General features: G+C 40.3%; 2 protein-coding genes across 6 annotated transcripts in view; one reads left to right on the top strand and one right to left on the bottom strand.

Annotated features, from left to right (window-relative positions):
* Window positions 1–13,683, bottom strand: part of TRAPPC12 (trafficking protein particle complex subunit 12) — a 54,658-nt gene extending 40,975 nt beyond the window's left edge. Inside the window, exons 1-3 of one of the 2 annotated variants that reach the window (XM_064447983.1) lie at window positions 13,581–13,683; window positions 11,696–12,909; window positions 6,499–6,615 (exon numbers count right to left, since the gene is read on the bottom strand). In XM_064447983.1, the coding sequence (XP_064304053.1) occupies window positions 6,499–6,615; window positions 11,696–12,904 (1,326 nt within the window). In that variant the 5' untranslated portion in view covers window positions 12,905–12,909; window positions 13,581–13,683. The remainder of the gene's footprint in view (window positions 1–6,498; window positions 6,616–11,695; window positions 12,910–13,580) is intronic. The other variant, XM_064447982.1, reaches the window with a different exon arrangement.
* The window catches only part of EIPR1 (EARP complex and GARP complex interacting protein 1), a 147,931-nt gene continuing 141,161 nt past the window's right edge, over window positions 13,670–20,439 (top strand). For all 4 annotated transcript variants that reach the window (XR_010372336.1, XM_064447985.1, XM_064447986.1 and 1 more), the window contains exon 1: window positions 13,670–13,818. Coding sequence is in view for 3 of the 4 variants with exons in the window: in XM_064447985.1 (XP_064304055.1) it covers window positions 13,777–13,818 (42 nt within the window). In the remaining variant the exon portion in view is untranslated. The remainder of the gene's footprint in view (window positions 13,819–20,439) is intronic.

Below are 20,439 nucleotides of genomic sequence, written 5' to 3'. Positions count from 1 at the left end.
AAATATTTTTGCCAAATAGTTCACTAATACAGTAATCAGCCTGGCAGAAGAGAACTTAGCTCCACACGACATTAGCAAATCTTTTTTTTCCCCCCACAAAAAATATGGAACTGTTGCTCTTTTAATGAAAGCCATCAGCTTGTACGCTTTCTGTGCTTTTTACACACTACTAGTCCAGATGTTTAACTTGTGAAGGGATTTTTTGGGTCCATGTAAGATAATAAAAAATTAAAAATAGAAAACCAAAACATTTCCGTACTGACTGCTGTACACACACCAAAGCTATGAGACAAGCAGATCAGCCACCCAACAGAATGTGACTGCATTATTCCTTGCAGAACTTCTCTCTCCTTTGCAAAATCCTAAGAGGTCCTGGGGGAGGTTTACATACAGATGGGGAAACTGCATAGTAAAACAGGTTTCAAATAAAAAGGATTTATTTTTTTCTTTAAGAAAGACAGAACCAGCCCTATCATTTTTTCTTTTCATTGAACTTCTTAAGTTGCCTGTGATTTGAATACAATGACTCTATGTTTAAATAAAAATAGTAGACAGTAGTGCCAGGATTTTGTCACGCTATTACCCTGTAGAGGTAGGAACTAAAAGTTTTATGTAGCTTGAGGTGATAAACTTGTGTGTTACAGAGTTCCCCCTGCCCACCCTTTTATTTTGGGGTGTGTGTGAATTTGGCATTGTCCTGTGCAGGGAAAGGGGTTGGACTTGATGATCCTTGTAGGTCCCTTCCAACTCAGGACATTCTATGATTCTATGATTCATTCTATGATTTTTTCTTCTTCCTCTCTTCAGTGAGATCTTACCTTGCACAGAAATCTAACATGCCTTTTTTTGTAACAGATACAGTATGTTTATTATCTTACTGCTTCTTTTGATTGTACCTCCAACCTAACCAAATAATGTATCTGCAGCTTTAAGAGATAAAAATGACAGTGTAAGGTGATCAACTCTAAACTCCTCATTTTACTGATTTACATTCCACCATCTTCAAAGAACCCAACTAAGGCTATCATGATCCCCTTTTATTAAAAGCAATAAAATGAAACAGCCTAAAACCCACCTGAAATGGAGTAAAAAATATGAGTTATAAATTCTGATAAATCCATATCTAAAGATCTGGCAATGCTCCTAGTCTATTTGGTCAAAGTTTAAAGTAAATGATATATTGTGTACATCCCAATGCCTTCAATAAGCCTATTTTCTACAAAGGGGGATGAAGGAATGGGATGTGGGGTAGAAAAGAATTCCAGTGACTAAAACTAGAATGTTACTAGTTCAAATACAAGAATAGCACTGAAGATGATGTATTTTTTAGATTCAGAAATGAAGAAAACTTCCAATTAAGTAAAAAGACCCAATAAAAGCCAAAACTGCAGTCTGTCTGGAAAAATGTTTTTTAAAATGTCTTTTTAAATTTCTTTTAAATTTCTTTACATTTTCTAATAAATGGTCATAAGAACATTAATTATCAGAGTTTTCACTATATCTGAAAGACTGTCTTTTCATTCTATTAGGAAGGTATTCACTGATTTGGACTGAAAAAATACTACCAAATAGCTGGATACCACTGTCTCGGACACCTAAGTTTCCTTGGAAGTCTCCTCATGCAGGTCAGTTTGCTTGATCTTTTACTTACGGTTGAACAAAGATCTTAGACATATGATTGCAGAAGTGTTCATATTTCTCCTTTGTATACAATATTGTACATTGTTGTCCTCAATGAAAGCAGTGAAGCTCAGGTGATGCAACAAATACAGCTAATACCTGGGTAGAATTCTGTCAAGCAAAGAGAATCATGCAGACCGGACAGCTACAGAAAACATGTTCAGTGAGAAGGGAACTCACCTGATACACAAAGAGAATTTATAGTATAATTTATAGTATATTTCAGTCTCTCAGGAAAACAATTTTGACTCATAGGTAAGCTACTGAAATTTTATCCAGTCAACTGATGCTTTTTAGTGTAGAAATGCAACCTTCCCCATAAGCTCCCAATTACTTGTGCTACTTGTGTCTCCCATCTTCTCTCAAATCAGCTACAAAAATGTTAGAAATTGCTTACTGATTTAGAAATAAAGGAACAAAGCCCCCCGTCCCCCCCAATATTTTTAATGATAATTTCTAACTTATTGAAGTGAATATGTATGCCATGCCACTGTATCCAAGTTTGTAATATTTGAAAATATATGTAAGAGCACAACATTAATCACGTGCCAAAGTAACAGTATATGATTTTTTTTTTTTAAATAGACTCAAAGGGAGTCATTAACTCTACATGTAACACCATTAAAGTGATTAAAACGTCCTCCTCCACCAGCTATGACATTCTTCTCCCCCGTAAATTACATTGGTAAAGCACTTTCACATCAGTTAAGAAAATGTAGTTAGTAACCCTTTCCTGGTCTAGTAGCTTGAAAAAATTATTGCATACTTAGAGCAAACTTTGCATATTTATAGTGGCAAGATACAGTAGTTGTTTTTTATATGACAACTATCAAGGACATAATTTCGCTATGCTTGCAAACACCTTTCAACTCGAAATATCAGAAAGGTCTCTAGTAAGAAATACCGCGCTATTTGTTCAAATGAGGGGAAACAGGTAACCTATAATACAGGATAACAGGAACTAACATAACTGCAGCTAGCATCTTGTATGTATAATTTTTATTTGCTGTTGTAAAACAAAGCAACTCTGTGAAAACAAGTTCTTGTTTACATTTATTTGCACTAGACGTAAATGCACGTTCCTATATCAGATTACTAAAACTTTTCAGAATCTGAAAACTCAGGATTTTCTGTTTTTAGTTGAAAAATATAAACACCTAGCCTCTACAGGTGTATAACCCTATTTACAAGTTATCACCTCAATGATAAACATAGATTTATAGAATTACTTTGCTGGACTGCTCTAGCACTCCTGTATCTCTTAAAAGCCTCAAACTTGTAAAATTAGTTCAGCTGCACAGCCTCCTAACCATTACCCTACCAGCAGAACATTTCCAATTCACTGTTACCCATTCCATAGTAGAAATTTACAATGTGAAAGTATAGTTGTTCAATAAACCACCTATACACCATTGGGTTACTGATACAAATCTCACTCAGATTAACCAGAGACCAAATTCATGCTGAACAAACAATTTTGTTAGCTGAGTTTAACAATCTGAAATTCAGTCTCTGGTGAACAACTATTTGTCTTAGAAATGACGTTGCTGTTGGTAGTCTCATCAGAAAAGGTGCACCTTTGGAAGTTCAGATTACCACCTTCTTGATGGCCCTTGTTTTCTGACAGCTAACTGTTTTGTGACCCTGGTGAACAGAGCCAGTATCTGCATTTGCAGATCTAATCTGGGAAGTATTGTCAATATAAGTAAGGACCATGTCACTAAACAGGGACCACATGATTTACAATATCATAATAATAGGAAAGGTAGAACACGATCATTATATTGTAAGTTATGTAACTTTCCATGTTAAAGTGTGGAGTTCTAGACAGTGATAATAAAAAGATGTTAGCTTTAATTGGAAGAGATTCTAAGAAGAGCTCCTAGGATGACTATGAAGACATCCATAACGAGATGACTTCAAAGAGTTATTTTTGCCTTTAAAAAGAAAAGTGGAAAAAGTGGAAACGTCACTGCTGTCTGCCCATACAAAGTAGTAGGGGAAAGAAATCAAATATGGAGAAGAGGAAACTACTTAAAAAACAACATGAGATCAAAACACTTGAAGTGTTGTAAACAACTTTTTCTTTGATTAGAAAAAAGATTTTTGAGAGAATTGATTAGAATGCCTTTGATTAACCACCAAAGGAATGAAGATCTGGAATAGCCTTTGAAAGTAGTAGGAATGTATCTGTATATGTTAAAACAGCAAAATAAGCTGACAGAAGCAATTGTATGGTAAAACAGAGGAGCTCCAGAGTTGCAGCTGAAGACCTGTGGTACAAAGATTTGGGATACCTGATGAGCCATTTAGCGTGCTTTTCCCATTCCCATGTTGCAATCCCATATTATGGATTAAAACAGTAACCAGATACAAATGAAGCTTTTTCCTCTGGAGCAGACAGGCTTGGAATACGGTTTTTAATTTTTTCTTTTCTTTCCTTCCCACAGTAAGATGGAGTTCCTCCAAGATCATCTGAGAATTTTAACCTAACAAACTCTTAAAAGGACTTAACACTCACTTTTGGTTTCAGCTGCCACTGGTGCCTTCCTACAGCATGCGATACCTCTTGAGACTTTTAGACGGGATCCAAGATTTATGCGTCTAAATTTATTTAGATTAGTTAAATTTATTTCTGATTGGCAACAGGTAAAAGGTATTTCAGACTTAGAAACATTAAAATCCCATGCTAGATTATATTAATTAAAAAGATGTGTGCTTTTTACATACACAATAGGTCAGAATGACATGTAATAAGTGCTCTGTTACCAACCACCGATTTTACTTTCTTTTTTAATTAATTCCTAACCAAATATGTTCAGTGAATATATTTTTTTCATGCAAAGAACCATGTACAGGAAATATTTTCATTAACACTTGGATAAAAACTGGTGAAAGGTGGGACTATTGCTATGCAGTTTCCATAAAGTTAAGATTTTTCCTTAGCTGTTTGTTTGGTATCCATGTGAACTACACATGAACGTGAGAATTAATGAGATTGTTTCAGTCACCCAGTTCAACCACTTGCGGCAATAGGCAGCCACTTAAAAGAGTCTGTTTCAAAGGAGTACACAGTACAGAAAAGAAGTGCATAGAATTAGGATAGACTTGATGGTCCTTGCCGGGTCCCTTCCAACTCAGGACATTGTATAAGTCTATGATTCTGTGACTTCAGCTTCAGACTGATACCTGTTATTTAGATGTTTACATGTGAGCTGATGTCTGAACTCTTTAAGTCAAAAGGATCTAATCAGTACAGTTACTGATCACATCTACTGATCACACATTCTGAGAACCTCAGAAAAAAAGAGCAATCTTTGCAAGGAAAAAAACCCCACAACCTAATTCTTATCATAAAAAGAAACAGAGTTCTGCAAACAAAACTAGGAAATAGTTATATTACATACTCAAGAACAGCCAACAGCTAATGACTGGAAGCCTTGAAAACTGAAGCACATCCTGATTTCTGGCTGAATGGCTGCAATTTTACCAAAACCCCTTCTAATAAGACAAGTTTTTAAAAAATCTGCTACACGTAGCAAAAGATCTGACAGCTGCAGATTGCCTCCTTATCTTCTCTGCTTTGATTCTAAAAGACTTAACACTGCTCTTTGGGAGCTTAAGAGCACACTCAAAGCTAAAACAATATCAGTGGCAGCACTGTATTTAAGGTACAAGATGGTCTGCAGCACAGAATAACATTTTGCCTGGACACAGGTACCAGACCAAGTAGAAAACATTTCCCATACATGCAAACGCCTCTTCTGGAAAAAAAAAAGTGCAGGTTTCCCCTACTTAAGACACTGATGGAGACAAGATTACTTAATAAGATTTGCCCCTCACCTCCAAATTCTCAAGTGAAACATTGAGAAGAACAGAAAAATACCTATCTCTAGGATGGAGATCACAATCTGTTTTTTCGGGTTTAGTTTCAAAATTACCTCTGAATTCCTTTAACAACACTTGAGAAGACCAACTAGAGTTTTCCTAACATGACAAAAAGTCTCTTCTGGAGCTTTATGTGTAACGGAACACAATTAAATTAGAAGATTTTAAACACTAGATACAGACTATCCTAACACTTAGAATTCCTCACTGCTTTTCCTCAGTAATTTTTCAACTTTTTTTTTTTCAAAAATAAAATAAGCCTAAAATATTCTGACATTTCAACAGAGTAAGTAAGGCTCAATCATGTAATAGTAATGAGTTTCATACAGGAACACAAACGGTTGAAAAAACAAGACAAGATTCAGAAGGCTGCTAGATGCAACTATCTCCAGGTCTGAAATACTTACACTAAGGAAAGGATTTTAACTTAGAGAAAACTAAGCTTTCATTTGGAATTAATTTAGTTCAGTTTTCCTGCACTGAAATAAAAAATTAAAGCAGTTGAAATTATCACATCAGTTTTGCCTACCATTTACAACAACTAGTATGCCTTACCTTTTGTAAAACACTACGGTGAAAACATATATAATACATATGCAGATTAACAAAAAAGCCATAAAAATCTGTTTTGCAACCATTTACATTATATAAAAATTAACAGCTGATAAAATTCACAGTAACTTAAAATTACCCTTTTTACTAACTTTTGCACATTAAAAAAAATTTACTACATCATTTAAAACCCAATATTCAAATCCCAGTGTCATTCCCACTAAAAACTACTAGACTTTGGCTAGTACTTTTGCAGGATCATGAATTTACTGATATGCAGAGCTTGTTTTCAGTTTCTCCTCACAGTCAGTAGCTCCCAAACATCTTGAGGGAAGCATGATATTTAATAAGTATTAAATTACAAAGACCATTACTTACAATTAGCTGTTTCAAGCCTACAAATGACTGTTCTACAGAGTTGGCGTTTAAAACTTGTCTCTTCACTGCAGCTTGCTCCCCCAAGAAGCGAAGCATTAAGTCTTTTACTGCATCTCCCTTGGTGTTCATGGAACAGAAAAAGAAGAAACATAACAAGACACTTCTAAACATTATTTTAGCAAAATAAAATGTTGGATTAAAGCTGAGCAACATAGTTTTTTCCCTTTGAGAAATGCTTGTTTTCCCATACTTTTTGTGTGAAATGAATACAAATGTATATATCTTTACAGCATTTTCATGCAAATGTCTAGATTTACTCCACATTATTTGCTATGTTCTTTTTTTCAATGTTTAGGTTTCAGTTATCACAGAAACATTCAGGTTCATTTGCTTCTCATATTATTATCCTTCAAAGACCTTAAACTTTTCAAAGATCTCACAAAACTCTTAAGTTTTACAGATTTTTATAGTGGATATTTATGTTGAAAGGTGTAATCTACTGACTGAAGATAAACGTGCACATGATCAGCTAGCCACAAGTATCCACAGAAAATAAACTTTGAGAGATCATAAGCCCAAGTAAACAGCAACCCTTTAACAACTCTGCTTAATTAAGAATTAACTGCAGGAATCAGCCAGAGAAATCGGGTTATCTGAGCTCACTAATTTGAAGGCTTGAGACTAGCGAAGACAGACATTTGAAACAGATTTCTTAAATTCGACAAGATTAATTCTACATTTTACGACATGAAGCAACCAAGAGGAAGAGTGTCCAAATCCAGGTTCTATTCCCAGCTTTGCTAGCAACAAACTGAATAGCTCCGTATACAGCACCCTCTGTGCCTCAATTTCCCCTTCTAAACTTTTTCAACTATCGATTTCTGTGCCTTCCCATCTGTTGACTGACATCCTAGTGGATCTGCATACTAAAGATATTCACAAGGTAATCAAGAAATTCAAGCTTAACATCAAGCAGCCACTGAAAAACTGTGGACTTGACAGATGTGGAAAACTGTGCTACTAAAATAGCGTCAGCCCACTCTTCAGGTACCGCGTCTGTCATACAGAGTGCAGGACAGGGTGCAGGGGGCAGTCCTAATCATTGGGACTGTACACAAGAGAATCGCTGCTGGTGTCAGAAGTCACCACGTGCCAAAAGCAGGTACAAAAATTATTTCTGTAAGATATTTGCCCATCTTATGTTTTTATGCAGTTGTAATCTAGAAAAGCAAACAACTGAAAAGAAGGAAAATTATCAGCAATATATTAACAAGACAATTTTTGTTTTTCAACAGAAAGCAATTTATAACCCACATTCAGCCAGAGCCACTCACTCACTCCCCCATGGTGGGACGGGGGAGAGAATCGGAAGAGTAAAAGTGAAGCAACTCATAGGTTGAGATAAAGACAGTTTAATAGGTAAAGCAAAAGCTGCGCATGCAAGCAAAGCAAAACAAGGAATTAATTCACCACTTCCCATGGGCAGGCAGGTGTTCAGCCATCCCCAGGAAAGCAGGGCTCCATCACCCGTAATGGTGACTTGGGAAGACAAACGCCATTACTCCAAATGTCCCCCACTTCCTCTTTCTTCCTCAGCTTTGTATACTGAGCATAACGTCATATGGTATGGAATATCCCGTTGGTCAGTTGGGGTCAGCTGTCCCGGCTGTGTCCCCTCCCAGCTTCTTGTGCACCCGGCAGAGCACAGGGAGCTGAAAAGTCCTTGACCAGTGTAAGCGCTACTTAGCAACAACTAAAACATCTCCGCATTATCACCACTGTTTCCAGCAAAAATCCAAAACATAGTCTCATACTAGCTACTGTGAAGAAGTTTAACTCTATCCCAGCTGAAACCAGGACATCATCCTGTTGGTGAATAGCAGATGTTCACAGAAACAGTGCAAGAAACAGAATAAGATCATACTGGTCTTTCCCAACTTAAAGCAGCCAGAACTTTATGGTCCACTTGTGCCAGGGCACATATTTGCCTACCATTTTTAAACATCTACTGATAGACATACCTCCCATGACATTTGTCTTGTTCATTTTTTTGGTCTGTTTTTCCCAACAAATTACATCCAAGGGCAACAAATTCTACAACTTAAAAACAGTTGCATGGGCTGCAGAACAGTTAACGCCTTTTGTTATGCTTGTTACTCAACAGTTCCTCTGCCATAAAAACCAGAAAATAATATTCTTCTATTTACCTTAATTCTTTTATGAATTTTAGATCATTAGTGCTCTTGTAAGTCAAAAGTTCCTCTTCCTTTTAGCTACCACTCACACGAGAGAACCTCTGCACTCCTCACCATCCCTCTTCTGTCTCCAATTTGTTTTAATTCCATTATATCATTTCAGATCTGCGTTAACTAGAACGGTATGCAATATTTAAGATGTTAGAGCAGAAAATGACTTTGCAAAAACGTTAAGTATACAAAGGAATATTTGCAAAAATCCCTCTAGAGGAATATGAGAACATTCACTTGAACTGAGGCAGGAAGCTGTTAGCACAGAGAGCAGAAAGGAGGTCACAAAGCCTTTTGCCTAAGAAAAGGTGAGCTGCATAAAACACATTAAAGCTTAGCTATGATAATTTATAGTAACTGCTTGCAATTCCCCATGGACAGTGATAGGAAACGTGTTTGTGATTTCCATCTAGTTGCTTGAGGAATTAGACTGTTTCACTCCATGGAAAATTTTTACCTCTAATGCTGTCACCTATGTTATGAATAAGCCAGTCTTCCATCTTTTGGACAGAAGACTCTGAAGGATGATAAAAAGACAGTGTGTGCAAAATAACATAATTACAAAAGAGTTTTTTATCTCCCCAACAGTACTTTGGAGGAGGAAACATTACAAATTAAAGTAATGAAACAAAGGACATCATGACAACAGACAGTAACCAATGAAGAAAGGCATAAGGGAAAGAGCATAAAAAGCAGTACTCCAACTTGTTCCCCCACTCAGAAAGCACAGGTCCAGATAATCTGTATCATATGCAATCCAAGATAGTTTAAAAAACTAATGTTTCTTGAATGATCAGCAAAAGGAGCACACAGTGGAAGTCGAGCACACTGAGTATTTTTCTTGGTTTGGTTTATCCATTTAAGACAACACACTTATAATAAGAACAGACTCTGAGTGAGCTGGGAAAAAAAGTACTGAGCTCTTCAATAGACGTTATACAAAAATTTCAGTCCTTAACTGAAGCACGCTTACCGTTCACTGTAAATGCACTTTTCAACTAACTTCTTTGTCAACTGCATGCAGCCTGGTTTACCACCTTGCATTAACATTTAGTGTTAGCAAACTAAATTCATACCAAAGCTTTAACGAACATTGTTGGAAGCTGATTAGACATTGAAAACATGCCTCCCAATGTTTCAGTTGACATTTCAAGTATTTTACGATTATAATTTCAGTCAAATACACAATTTGCACTACTAGAAGTGTACGGAACAATGATACCAAACACAGGGTTCCAGGTAAGTCAAGGCACACACTCAAGCCACTGAAAAGCAGTAACTGGAAGTGAGGAAAGTTGTATAAACATAAAGCACTTCAAAACTTGTCCCTGCTGATGTGCCTATTTGACTGCTTATAAATGACAATCAATGAAGAAAGCAGCAGGAGTCCCCTTTAATTCCATTGATGATTTTACATCAGGTCTTACTGTAGAAATACATCTCACACACATTGCCATAACGTCTCCTTTTCAATTACGTACTAAATGGCAGATCTGCATATTTGCATGTGCCCAGATTCAGAGAATCATCAGCACAAAATAGCCTTGATTCCTTGACTGAACTGACGAGGGTGAGAGAGAACTATTGTAAAAAACGGAGGCCCGCAGTAAGGAGGACCTCAAGCTTGGGGCCTGCAGAAGGAGTCATTCCTGCTGTCCATCCCATTAACTGGTAAGAGAGAAATACTACGCACTCTTGAACTACTGATCAAGGTCTAAGGGATTCTTTTGGGAAGGTGGGAAGGACCCTTCCATTTTTTTTGGAAGGAGTGGAGGAGTAGCTTCCTATTGCAGTGTTTTCTTTCACACTAATTACTGGATTCTGTGACAAAAAACAAATGTTTTAAGATAGAGCTAACCCAAGAAGTAGCAGTAGCATGGCATATGTCTAAAACTGATATCTTTTGTTGCTTGTGACAGAAACCTAAGAATTGTCAGATAATGCAGCTACAAATCGGGACCTGTTTCACTCCAGAAACTTTTCTGATAGTTCTGGCAGATTGGGACGCTACTGCAGACTGCTCTCTACTTGTATTTGACCACTGACTGATAGTCTTTGTTATGCCACAATTAAGGCTTACAGTATACAAAACTTCAACAGAACCTCTCTAGACAATTCTATTACCCATAGATATGAAAGAGTAGGATTAGCCTATTTCAGGAAGAAAACTCTGTTATGATAGTTAGCCTTGGCTGAGCAGCCAGGATAAAACTGCTTAATGAGAAATACTGAACAGGTCTGAGTGAAATTTCTCAAATTCTGAAAAAACACTTTATGCTTTCTCACTAGTTGGGAACTCTGATAGAAGAGAAGGAAATGGGTTTCCACTACTATGATATTCCCTTCGTGATCTCATCTGGAGTTTTCCCTTCAATTCTGGGGTTATCCCTTCCCAGTAGCTTGCTCCAGCACTCAGTCTTTCCTACAGGTTATACCTTTCCACTGCTTAGGGAAGATACAGATGATGCAATTTCAGCCAGCGTTAATGTTATTAAGAGCGCTGTGGACATCATTGAGAAATGTTATTTCCTACTTGGTTGCAACAGTGAATTCCACAGGCAAAGGTGTCTGTCTGTCTGCTTTCACACTGTGTACCACAGCATGCTGATTTTGTATATATTCCAAATGCATGCATTATCTTGCTAACTAGGAGGACCACAAACTAACTGAAGGTACTTAAAAATACAACCAGCTTTGGATTCTATGGAAACTATCAACACTGGTTTTCAACATACCCAAGAAATTTCACTATGAGTAAGTCAGATCTGGTTTTATCCCCTTCATGTACAAGTAGGCAGTGACATTACATTTTCTACTAGGGATTGAAGTAACATACACAAGGTGAACATTAGCAACAATATGAACCACTGTGATATAAAGATTATTGGGCAGCTCTTATACAGTATTTCTAAAACATAATCATATGCTAAGATACAATAATAGACTCTTACCTGGATATTATCAAATTTTAATCCAGGCATGGTGAGATTCTCTTTATCTATGAACACGGTGCTGTATTGTTGTGTGGCAACTGAGATGAGAACGTTTCTGGTTTCCTCGCTAGGAAGCCAAGCATCATTTCTTCTATCTAGTTCACTCATATTTAAGGCTGTAGCAAATGGGTCATCGCTCCCAGCAAAAACAGCTTGGATTTGCGAGAACGGCTTGGGGGACTGAGTTATTTCTAGAGATTGTGGAGGACCACCTGCTTCAGGCCTCTCATTTCCCGCAGAGAAAGTAGGGTTAGGTGAAGCACAAGAACTGCTTCCACCATTAGAAAGAGAGGACATTTGTTCTGGAACTGAAGAGCTTGCATTGGGGTTACTAACAGAAATAAAATTGGATGTGGTAAATGAATCAAAAAAATCAGAAGCCAAAGTATTAGTGTTAACGGTATCACCAAAGAACTTGCTTAGACTAGGACTCGGCTGAACCACCTGTGGATTAGACTTCACAGGAGTCTCAATTATACTACTAAAACTGGGAGATTTTACCATCTGGGGCTCAAAACCATCAGGTAGGAACAACTGTGGCTGGGAACTGACATTGTTTGCTTGGCTGAAGATGGTACACACAGGAATAGGCTCAGCCTCAGGAGATGGCTTGCTGGTACTGGGTGACAGTATCTGTTCCTCAGGTTTGCTTTCATCAATATTATTTGGTTTTGTTTCAACAGGAACGTTGTTTTCCAACTTTGGTTCCTCCTTCACTGCTTCCTGAATGGATTCTTCCTTTAAAGATGCCTGATCATCTGTTCCAATCTCAGAAATGTCTTTGGGTGTTTCTTCGTGTTCGGTTTCACTCTCATTACTTAAGAACTCTTTATCCACTTCTGCTTGCATTTTGTTATTATCTTTAGCTTCCATTTGTTCTACAATCTCTTGTAAACAACCAAGTTCACCTGTGTCATCTTCACTATTGTTTGGAGAATCTGAAATAATGACACTCTCCATCATTTGTTCATTAAGTTTATCTACAAAATTATTTGAATCTTCTGATATGGTTTCATTCCCTTCAGACTCAAATTCATCTCCACCGAGATCAATGGTTTCTTCATGAAATAGTATTTCTTCCTGAGTTTTCTGTTGAACCACATCTCTGCTGTCATCTTCATCTGAGGTGCTCTTCGCATCCTTAGCATTACTTTCCTTATCCTCCATGGTAGCTGAAGAGGGAAAAATCCCCAGCAAAACAAGAATTAGTTTTATTACTCAGGTATTGCCCAGGTGCCACCCTGAAACTCCTAAGTAGAATAAAAATCCTGAAACTTTTTCTTTAAAAACATGGTCATTTCACTGTTTGACATCTTCCACCTAACATCTACCCACAGAATAAATTAACGTTAAAAAAGGCTTTTTCACATTGGGATTAAGGAGCAAACGCCTCCCACTCAAAACAGACAAAACGGTACTTGCTCTTCTGCTGGCAAAGACTAGCTCGGTCCCCGTTTAGGAAGAGGAAAGGCTGGGCTCAGCCGCAAGGGAATCAGGCTGCCACACCGCGGGATGCCGCGCCGGGGGGGGGCCGCGCACCGGGAGGGCGGTTTCCGTTCCCCGCGGCCCCAGCCGCCGCCCGCCCCGGGCTGCGGGGCATCAGGGCCAGTCCTGCCTCCAGCACCACCGCGGGGTCCCCCCGGCCGCGGCCGCGGCTGCGGCCGCCCGCGGCGAGGGGCGTCGCGGCCTCCTCCCCCCCCACGGCCTCCCCTCACGGCCGCCGCCCCGGGAGGGCGTGGGGCCGCCGCTCTCCCTCAGGGTCAGGGCCCCAACGTTACCTCAGCGGCCGGCCGGCCGCCCACCCGGTGCAGAGCCGCCCTCACGTCGCCTCGCCTCCCCTCACCGCCGCGACGACGCCCCCCGGCCTCTCGGCTCCGCCACCGCGCCGTGCGCCGGTCCCCCACCACGCATGCGCTGTGGTCTGGGGCGAGTGGCAGCGCGCACGCGCAAACGCACCTCCCGGAAGCGGCGGGCAACGGGCAGCGCCGAGGGCCAGAAAGGCTCGGCAGGCAGTGGGCGCGCCGTGCTGCGGGGCCGCCATGGAGGACGACGCGCCGGTGATTTACGGTCTGGAGTTCCAGGTGGGCGCTGGGGGCGACTGAAGGGAGACTGGCAGTGTCCGCCCCGCCTTCGGGAGGACGGTGGCGGCGTGGCCGGGGCCGGGGCTGGGTGTGTGGTGGTGTGTGGCGGGGCGGGGGAGCGCCGGGGCGGGCTGTGGGGCTGGCTGACGGGGGAGGGGCGACTCCCCCTTGTTCCCCGGAGCTGACACCGGCGGCGCCCCGGGATTTTGGTGGCTCCTGGCACTTGCCCGTCGCGTTGGGGGTTTTAAAGGTGGCTGAGCGCGGCGCGGGAGTTGGTCCCTGCTCTGAAACTTGGTGTTCGCGGGGTGGGTAGGGGGCCGGGGGCAGGGCTGGCTCCCCCCACGGCTGCGGGCGGCCGGGCTGGCGGGGCCACGGCTCGGCCACCACCCCTGCTCCATCCCTGGAGGCGTCTTCGTCTTGCTCTGGGGTGGCGTGAGAACGCCGGCAGTCCCAAAGAGATTCCTGCAGTTGGTTCTTCCTTTTCAAAAATATGAAGAAAAAAAAAGATCCTTTTGTGAGGAGAGGGCATAAAGCTGTCTCTGATAAGTTGCAGGTTGTGGTTGGTTACAGCAGCTGTGAGGCTGCTCGGATGTTCGCGGGACCCCTTGCCGTGGGTCCCGCAGGACGAACCTGCCCCCGGCGTGGATGTTCGCGGCCGTAAGGGGACGGCTCGTCGGTGGCGTGTGTGCCGAGGAGCCTACCGACCCCCTGCGCGGGCAGCGCAGGCCTCGCCTCTGGCAGGGCTCCTGCAAGTCAATGGGACGATCAATAGCTGGGTGGCTGGACGGGCGAGAGGGACCCTAATTTGTGGTTCTTTCCCACAGTAAGGGTTTTACCTGTCTGTTACATGTTCCTTTTAGCAACAGCTGGCTTATTGTTGCCATTATAGCAGTAATAGGAGGCGCTGTGTTTCCTCTGCATCTTGCAGAGCAATGTTTTCATTCTACAGTGAACGTAGCAATATAAATATGTACACATGCACTTTTTTAGGCATCTTTACCAAAGTGCTCCTGGAAAGTAATAAATGAAGGTTCTCTGTAACACGTTTGGGTGTCCTGGCTACTGAGTTGTGTGCTCTGTAATCCTGACTATACCAATAGATCTCCTTAGCAAATTGTATATTTGTTTGGCTTTCTTCTTGTACAGGAGCTACTGTGTAATATTAACCTGTACTAAATGTTAAATCTGCTGAGGTCTGATAATATGCTGTCATTTTGTGGTTGTCTAGAGATGGCTGTAACCTGTACTTCAGAACTAATAAAACTTAAATTTCTTTTGCAGAATAGAATATATATCTTCTACTTAATAAAATCCATAGCTTCTTTCTAGTATGTCATATATAATAAGTTTTCCAGAAATTTTGGAAAGCTAGCCTGTGTGTTGTCTTGAACCCACATGGACCTGCTGCTCCCCAAATCATATATCTCCTACAGACTTCCTCTTTTCTACAAAGTATGTAACAGGGCTGTCTGGAGGGAGGATAAAGCAAAAGGGCTAAGAGGGAGGGGAATTACAGTTAATAAGGATAATTTAGAGAGAAGGTGGAGAAAGGAAAGATGGTTTGTGATTAAGTTGGACAAGGAGGGTAGAGATGAATGTTCTATTTCTCCATTAATTGTCATTGTGGCTTTAAAACAAATAGTATCTCTGTGCTTTCTGAAAAAGGCTTGGATGGAGAGACTTAAACCTGAAACAGGTATGGTTTTCCCAACCTGCATCTCCAGGTCTAATAAGAAGTATTATTATCCTTTTTAAGCCTGGTTTCTTCTACGTTGCTAGATGATAATGGCTAGCTGCATTGTCATAACTACAGCTTCTTTCCAGTGTGTGTCAGAAGCACTGTGAGTGAAAGCATCTATTCAGATGAATTTTTCATCCCAGTTTAAAGAAATTTGTTGTTCTTATGTTTGCTGTAGCACGTTTTTCAGGGTTTTTTTTTTTGTTTTTGTTATTTACAATCTTTGCTTCAGCTCTATGACAAGTTTATTCGAAGTTGAAAGTTGAAATGATAAAGTATTAATAAGGGTGGAATCTTCTTACTCTTGTTATGAATAAAAAAATATTTGTCACAAACCTATGACATCTAGAAGCTACATGTGGCTCCAGCAGTCAATAAGAATCTGTCTTTGGCTGCTGCCAGAGAAATGCAGTTCGGCAGATATGCCTTTCATCTGATCTAATGTGGCCAGGTTTGTAAGAAAATAAAGCTGATTCCCCCTAGGGTGCTATCCATAAACTAATTTAAAATTATTTCTGCACAGTTATGTTCATTTCATGTGCAATATGTGTTTTGCTGTATTGGAATAAGTAAGGTAACTTAGAATAATGAACAAATATATATTTCTCTTTTTTGAATTCTGTTTTCATTAAAAAAAAAAAAGGCTTAGCAGAACAGGGAAGTCTTACTTAGCCACATCACTCACAGTTAATAGAATCATTAAGGTCGGAAAAGACCTCTAGGATCATCAAGTCCAACCATCAACCCAACGCTACTATGACTCCTAAACCATGCCCTGAAGTGCCATGTCTACACGTCTTTTAAATACCTCCAGGGATGGTGACTACATCACCTCTCTGGGCAGCCTGTTCCAATGCCTGACCACCTGAGAATGGAAATTAATGATACAAATCCTGCACCCTTATACAATTGTGTATAATTACTTAGCAAGTATAACTACTGTGTAAAAAATTTTATTAAGTGAGAAATAGTTTCTTTTGTTTGGGGTGGGTGGGAAGCTAACTATCTAACAGCAAAACAAGATTAAAGCTAGTGACAAATTCAGTTTTCTGCATGATTAGTTAGATTTTTGACCTGATTAGTTACCCTTGCTAGGCAGATGCAACTTTTTGTGCTGTGTGTAAGGTTCATATAACCTCAAAAATGTCATTTCCCAGAGTGGGTTTTTTGTCTCTTCAGTGTGTCTGTGAGCTAGATGAATATTGTACAGACATGCAAAATATTGGTGAGTTTTAGGGTGTGTGATTCTTTCTGTGACTCTTTTTTTAAAGACAATATCCCACTATAGTTGCTCTCATTATCCAACTATAGTGAAAATGAGAAAATTACAGAGGAACATGTGGTGAGTGAAAATGTGTGATGCTGCATGAATTGAGGATTGAGTGATGTGACTGTGGATCATGATGATGAATATGGGGCAACTGCAGTAGCTGCAGAACATTTCAGTATGGAAAGTTTGTTCTTCTAAAATGAACCTTGGTAGACTTGAACAATACCCTGAATTATGAGAATGTGTTAAATGGGGTCTCAAGGGTATTGCTAAGAGCTATTTTTTGTCTGTGAAATTATATGCTGCTTGCTTCTCCAGTGTAGAGTTGACCTACATTTACTGTCTAACTTGGAGTATCTGGTATGTTTACCCTGTGTTGTATAGGCTTCATTTTCAGGCATTCACAGTTTTCCCTATCCTATTCTTTGAAGTTTTAAACACTGATGTTTTGAGTAGGCGTATGAGCACTACTGAGTGTCTCAAAACACTGTATTGGCCTTAGTTTAAGATTGACTGGATAATTCTTACACACCTGGAAATGAGTTGTGTGGAGGGGTGCTTTCCAGGATAGGTATTTGGCTCAGTTGCACTGCCAGCTGTGATTCTTGGGGGGACAGCCTACATTTCGCTTGTTTAAAAGTGTGCAGAAGCTAGCCAGCTTCATGGGGGGGAGGGAGGAGGAACATTGCTTATGCCCAAGAGTGATAATTATGGAGCATGTGTTTTGGCACATTTAATGGATTTTGGGAATACCACAATACTGAGCTGAATTTCAGCATGCCAGATACTGCTACTGCATGTCAAAAGTACATAGACTTGCAAGGGCGATGCATAACTAGCAGCAGGGAAGGACAGCAGAAAGCCTTCTGGCTGGCTGCAGCGCCATACTACCAAACCGCAACTCCAGCTGCACCCTGAGATGGGATCAGGCTGAAGCAGACTTAAAAAAAAAGCACGCTTCTACTTCCTCAGAGTTTGTGTACTCTACTGTGGTCCTGTCATGCTTCTTGAATAAGTGATACTTGGCCCATATTGTATTGTCAGTTAGTTGTGAACTGGTTTTATGTATCTGAACAGATGCTATTGAACTTTCTTGCCTGTTTGCAAGAGTAAGGTGAAACTTAATTTTACTAAAGCCAAACATGACTTCTTAGAATAAGTATTTCAAAGCAGTGCAAAATACCAATAGAAATACATTGGTCACAGGTCTCTTCCGATGTATGTATATGTATAATATCAGTATGTGGCCTGGTTTTGGTTGGGATAGAGTTAGTTTTCTTCCTAGTATCTGGTACAATGCTGTGTTTTGGATTTAGTATGAAAACAATGTTGATAACACACTGATGTCTTAGTTGTTGCTAAGTAGTGCTCACACTAGTCAAGGACTTTTCCAGCCTCCCATGCTCTGCTGGGTGCACAAGAAGCCAGGAGGGGAGGGGACACAGCCAGGACAGCTGATCCAAACTGGCCAAAGGGATATTCCATACCATATGATGTCATGATCAATATATTACCTGGGGGGAGCTGGCTGGGGCTATGGCAACCACTGCTCAGGAGCTGGCTGGGCATCAGTCAGTGGGTGGTGAGCAACTTTCATTGTGCAGCACTTCTATATTCTGTTATTATTATTATTATTTTGTTTTCTGTTTCTGTCCTATCAAACTGTCTTGATCTCAACCCTTTGATTTTTTAAAGTTTTTTTTAAATTTTTTCTTTTTTATTCTTTCCTCCATCCCACTGGGTTTGGGGTGTGAATGAAGAGCTGTGTGGTGGTTCGCTGCCTGCGGGTGAAACCACAACAGTATACATAGTACTGAGACTAGCTCATTTGACCTACCTTTGATGGAGTAGAAAGCAGGTGTACTTTATTAGAAGGAAGGGAGAAAGGGGACTTTTTCGGATGATGTGTGTGTCACTTGTGCAGTACCCAGGGAAACCTGTGCTCCCTCTCAGGCTTTGCTGTGCTCCCAGTATGGGAGTGGAGCAGGTGTGGAGCTTATAGCTCCTATTGGTAGTGGAGTTCTCTTCCTTGGGAGAGTTTTTGTTGTGTCTTTTGGGATGAGAGAGAATGACCTAAACCAGAATGTAGGTAATAGTTTTGATACAGCTTTAGAGGTGTCTTTGGGGGATTTATTTTGAAAATCGAATCCGTTCAAGAAACTGAATGATAATATCATGGAGAAAGTCCTCTTTCTTTTCAAGATTACTTGCCTCATGAGTACTAATCCTGTATATTTTAATCCAGGCTGAGCATGTATTCTCTCATTCATTTTCCCCTCAGCCTCTCTCTTCAGGACCCTTCTCAAGGGCATCATTTCAGCTGGGAGGATTTATTGTAGAATTTCAATCTAACATACTGTTAGGTTTAAAGTTTAACTAGGGAAAAAAATAGATAAGTGGCAAAACTCTTAACTAATCCCCCAAAGATGTTCATAATGCATGAAGTGTATCAGGTAGAAACTATTTTTTTAGGACCCTCAAGCAATTAGCAGGATATTGATAATAGGTGTGGTACAGACTAATGACAATATGAAAATACAGTTATGTGAACTTGAAGGAACTGTTAAAAGATGGTGGTTGCCATTGTGGCTCATGATAAATGAGCAGTGGCAGTGTGAAAGCAGGATTTCTAAGGATGATTGTGCTACACAAGGCTTTGTGTGAGGGTTGCTTTTGCTGCTGTGAGGGTTTACAGAGTCTGTCAGCCTTTGAAACAGGGTCGGTGCACTAAATACATCAGTGGTGGACTGGTCTGAGAGCACTAAAGGCCACCTGGGTACTGGCCGGCCTCTTCACTGAGAGTTGCTGCAGCTTATCACCGTCGATGATAGAGGGTCTCCTGCTGTGGTGGGGAAAAAAGGCTGGCCTACCTAAGTAAAGATCAAAGTGTACCTACTTGAAAATTGAAATTATGTCAGAAGGCAGAAATAATGTTCATGGCATTATCAGCCTAGGGTTTCTCTGGGGAGGGGGAAACTTGTATTTTGCCTCCAGAATGAGGCATCAGCAAAGCCATCCGTTTCTCCCTTCCCTTCTCTGCTCCCACCCTCCCAAGCAGCAGTATACTATTTCTGGTTTTGAGCATAAGCAAATGGTCAAATAACTTTAAATTCAGATTGGGGGACTGCAAGCCAAATATTGTGTCCTTTACATTTTGTATTGCAAGTTCACTGCTTGTTAGTACAGATTGATTGTATGAATTTCAAATGATACGTGGGTTGCAGAAATTCTTTTGATTATATTACACTTAATGCAAATATCCAAATGATGGGGTCAGTGTGATACCAAACCAGTACAATGCATCAGCAAGACAAAATGCATATTGAAGAAATACTGATCTTTTTTTCTTCGCCCATTTATGCCCTAAATAGTAACAGTCTAAATAAAAAAAGCAATTGTGTGTATTTGGCTGGTATTTCAAAAGACACGGAGAAGGGAAAGTTTCAGGAAAACTTATGAACAAAGTGTAGAGATTCAGCGCGTTACAGTTCCATAAAGCACTTGGTTAAACCAACCTTCTTTATCTTTTTGAGGTTTGTCATTGTGTTCCTCTGGATCATCTCTTACTGTTGCCAAGGTCCATTCTCTCTACAAGCTCTGTTCTGTTTCTTTC

Source organism: Phalacrocorax carbo, chromosome 3 (assembly GCF_963921805.1).
Source record: "Phalacrocorax carbo chromosome 3, bPhaCar2.1, whole genome shotgun sequence".
In the NCBI taxonomy this organism is placed as follows: domain Eukaryota; kingdom Metazoa; phylum Chordata; class Aves; order Suliformes; family Phalacrocoracidae; genus Phalacrocorax; species Phalacrocorax carbo.
Note: the sequence above shows the minus strand (reverse complement) of the source record. Positions and strands in the feature narration are given on the sequence as shown.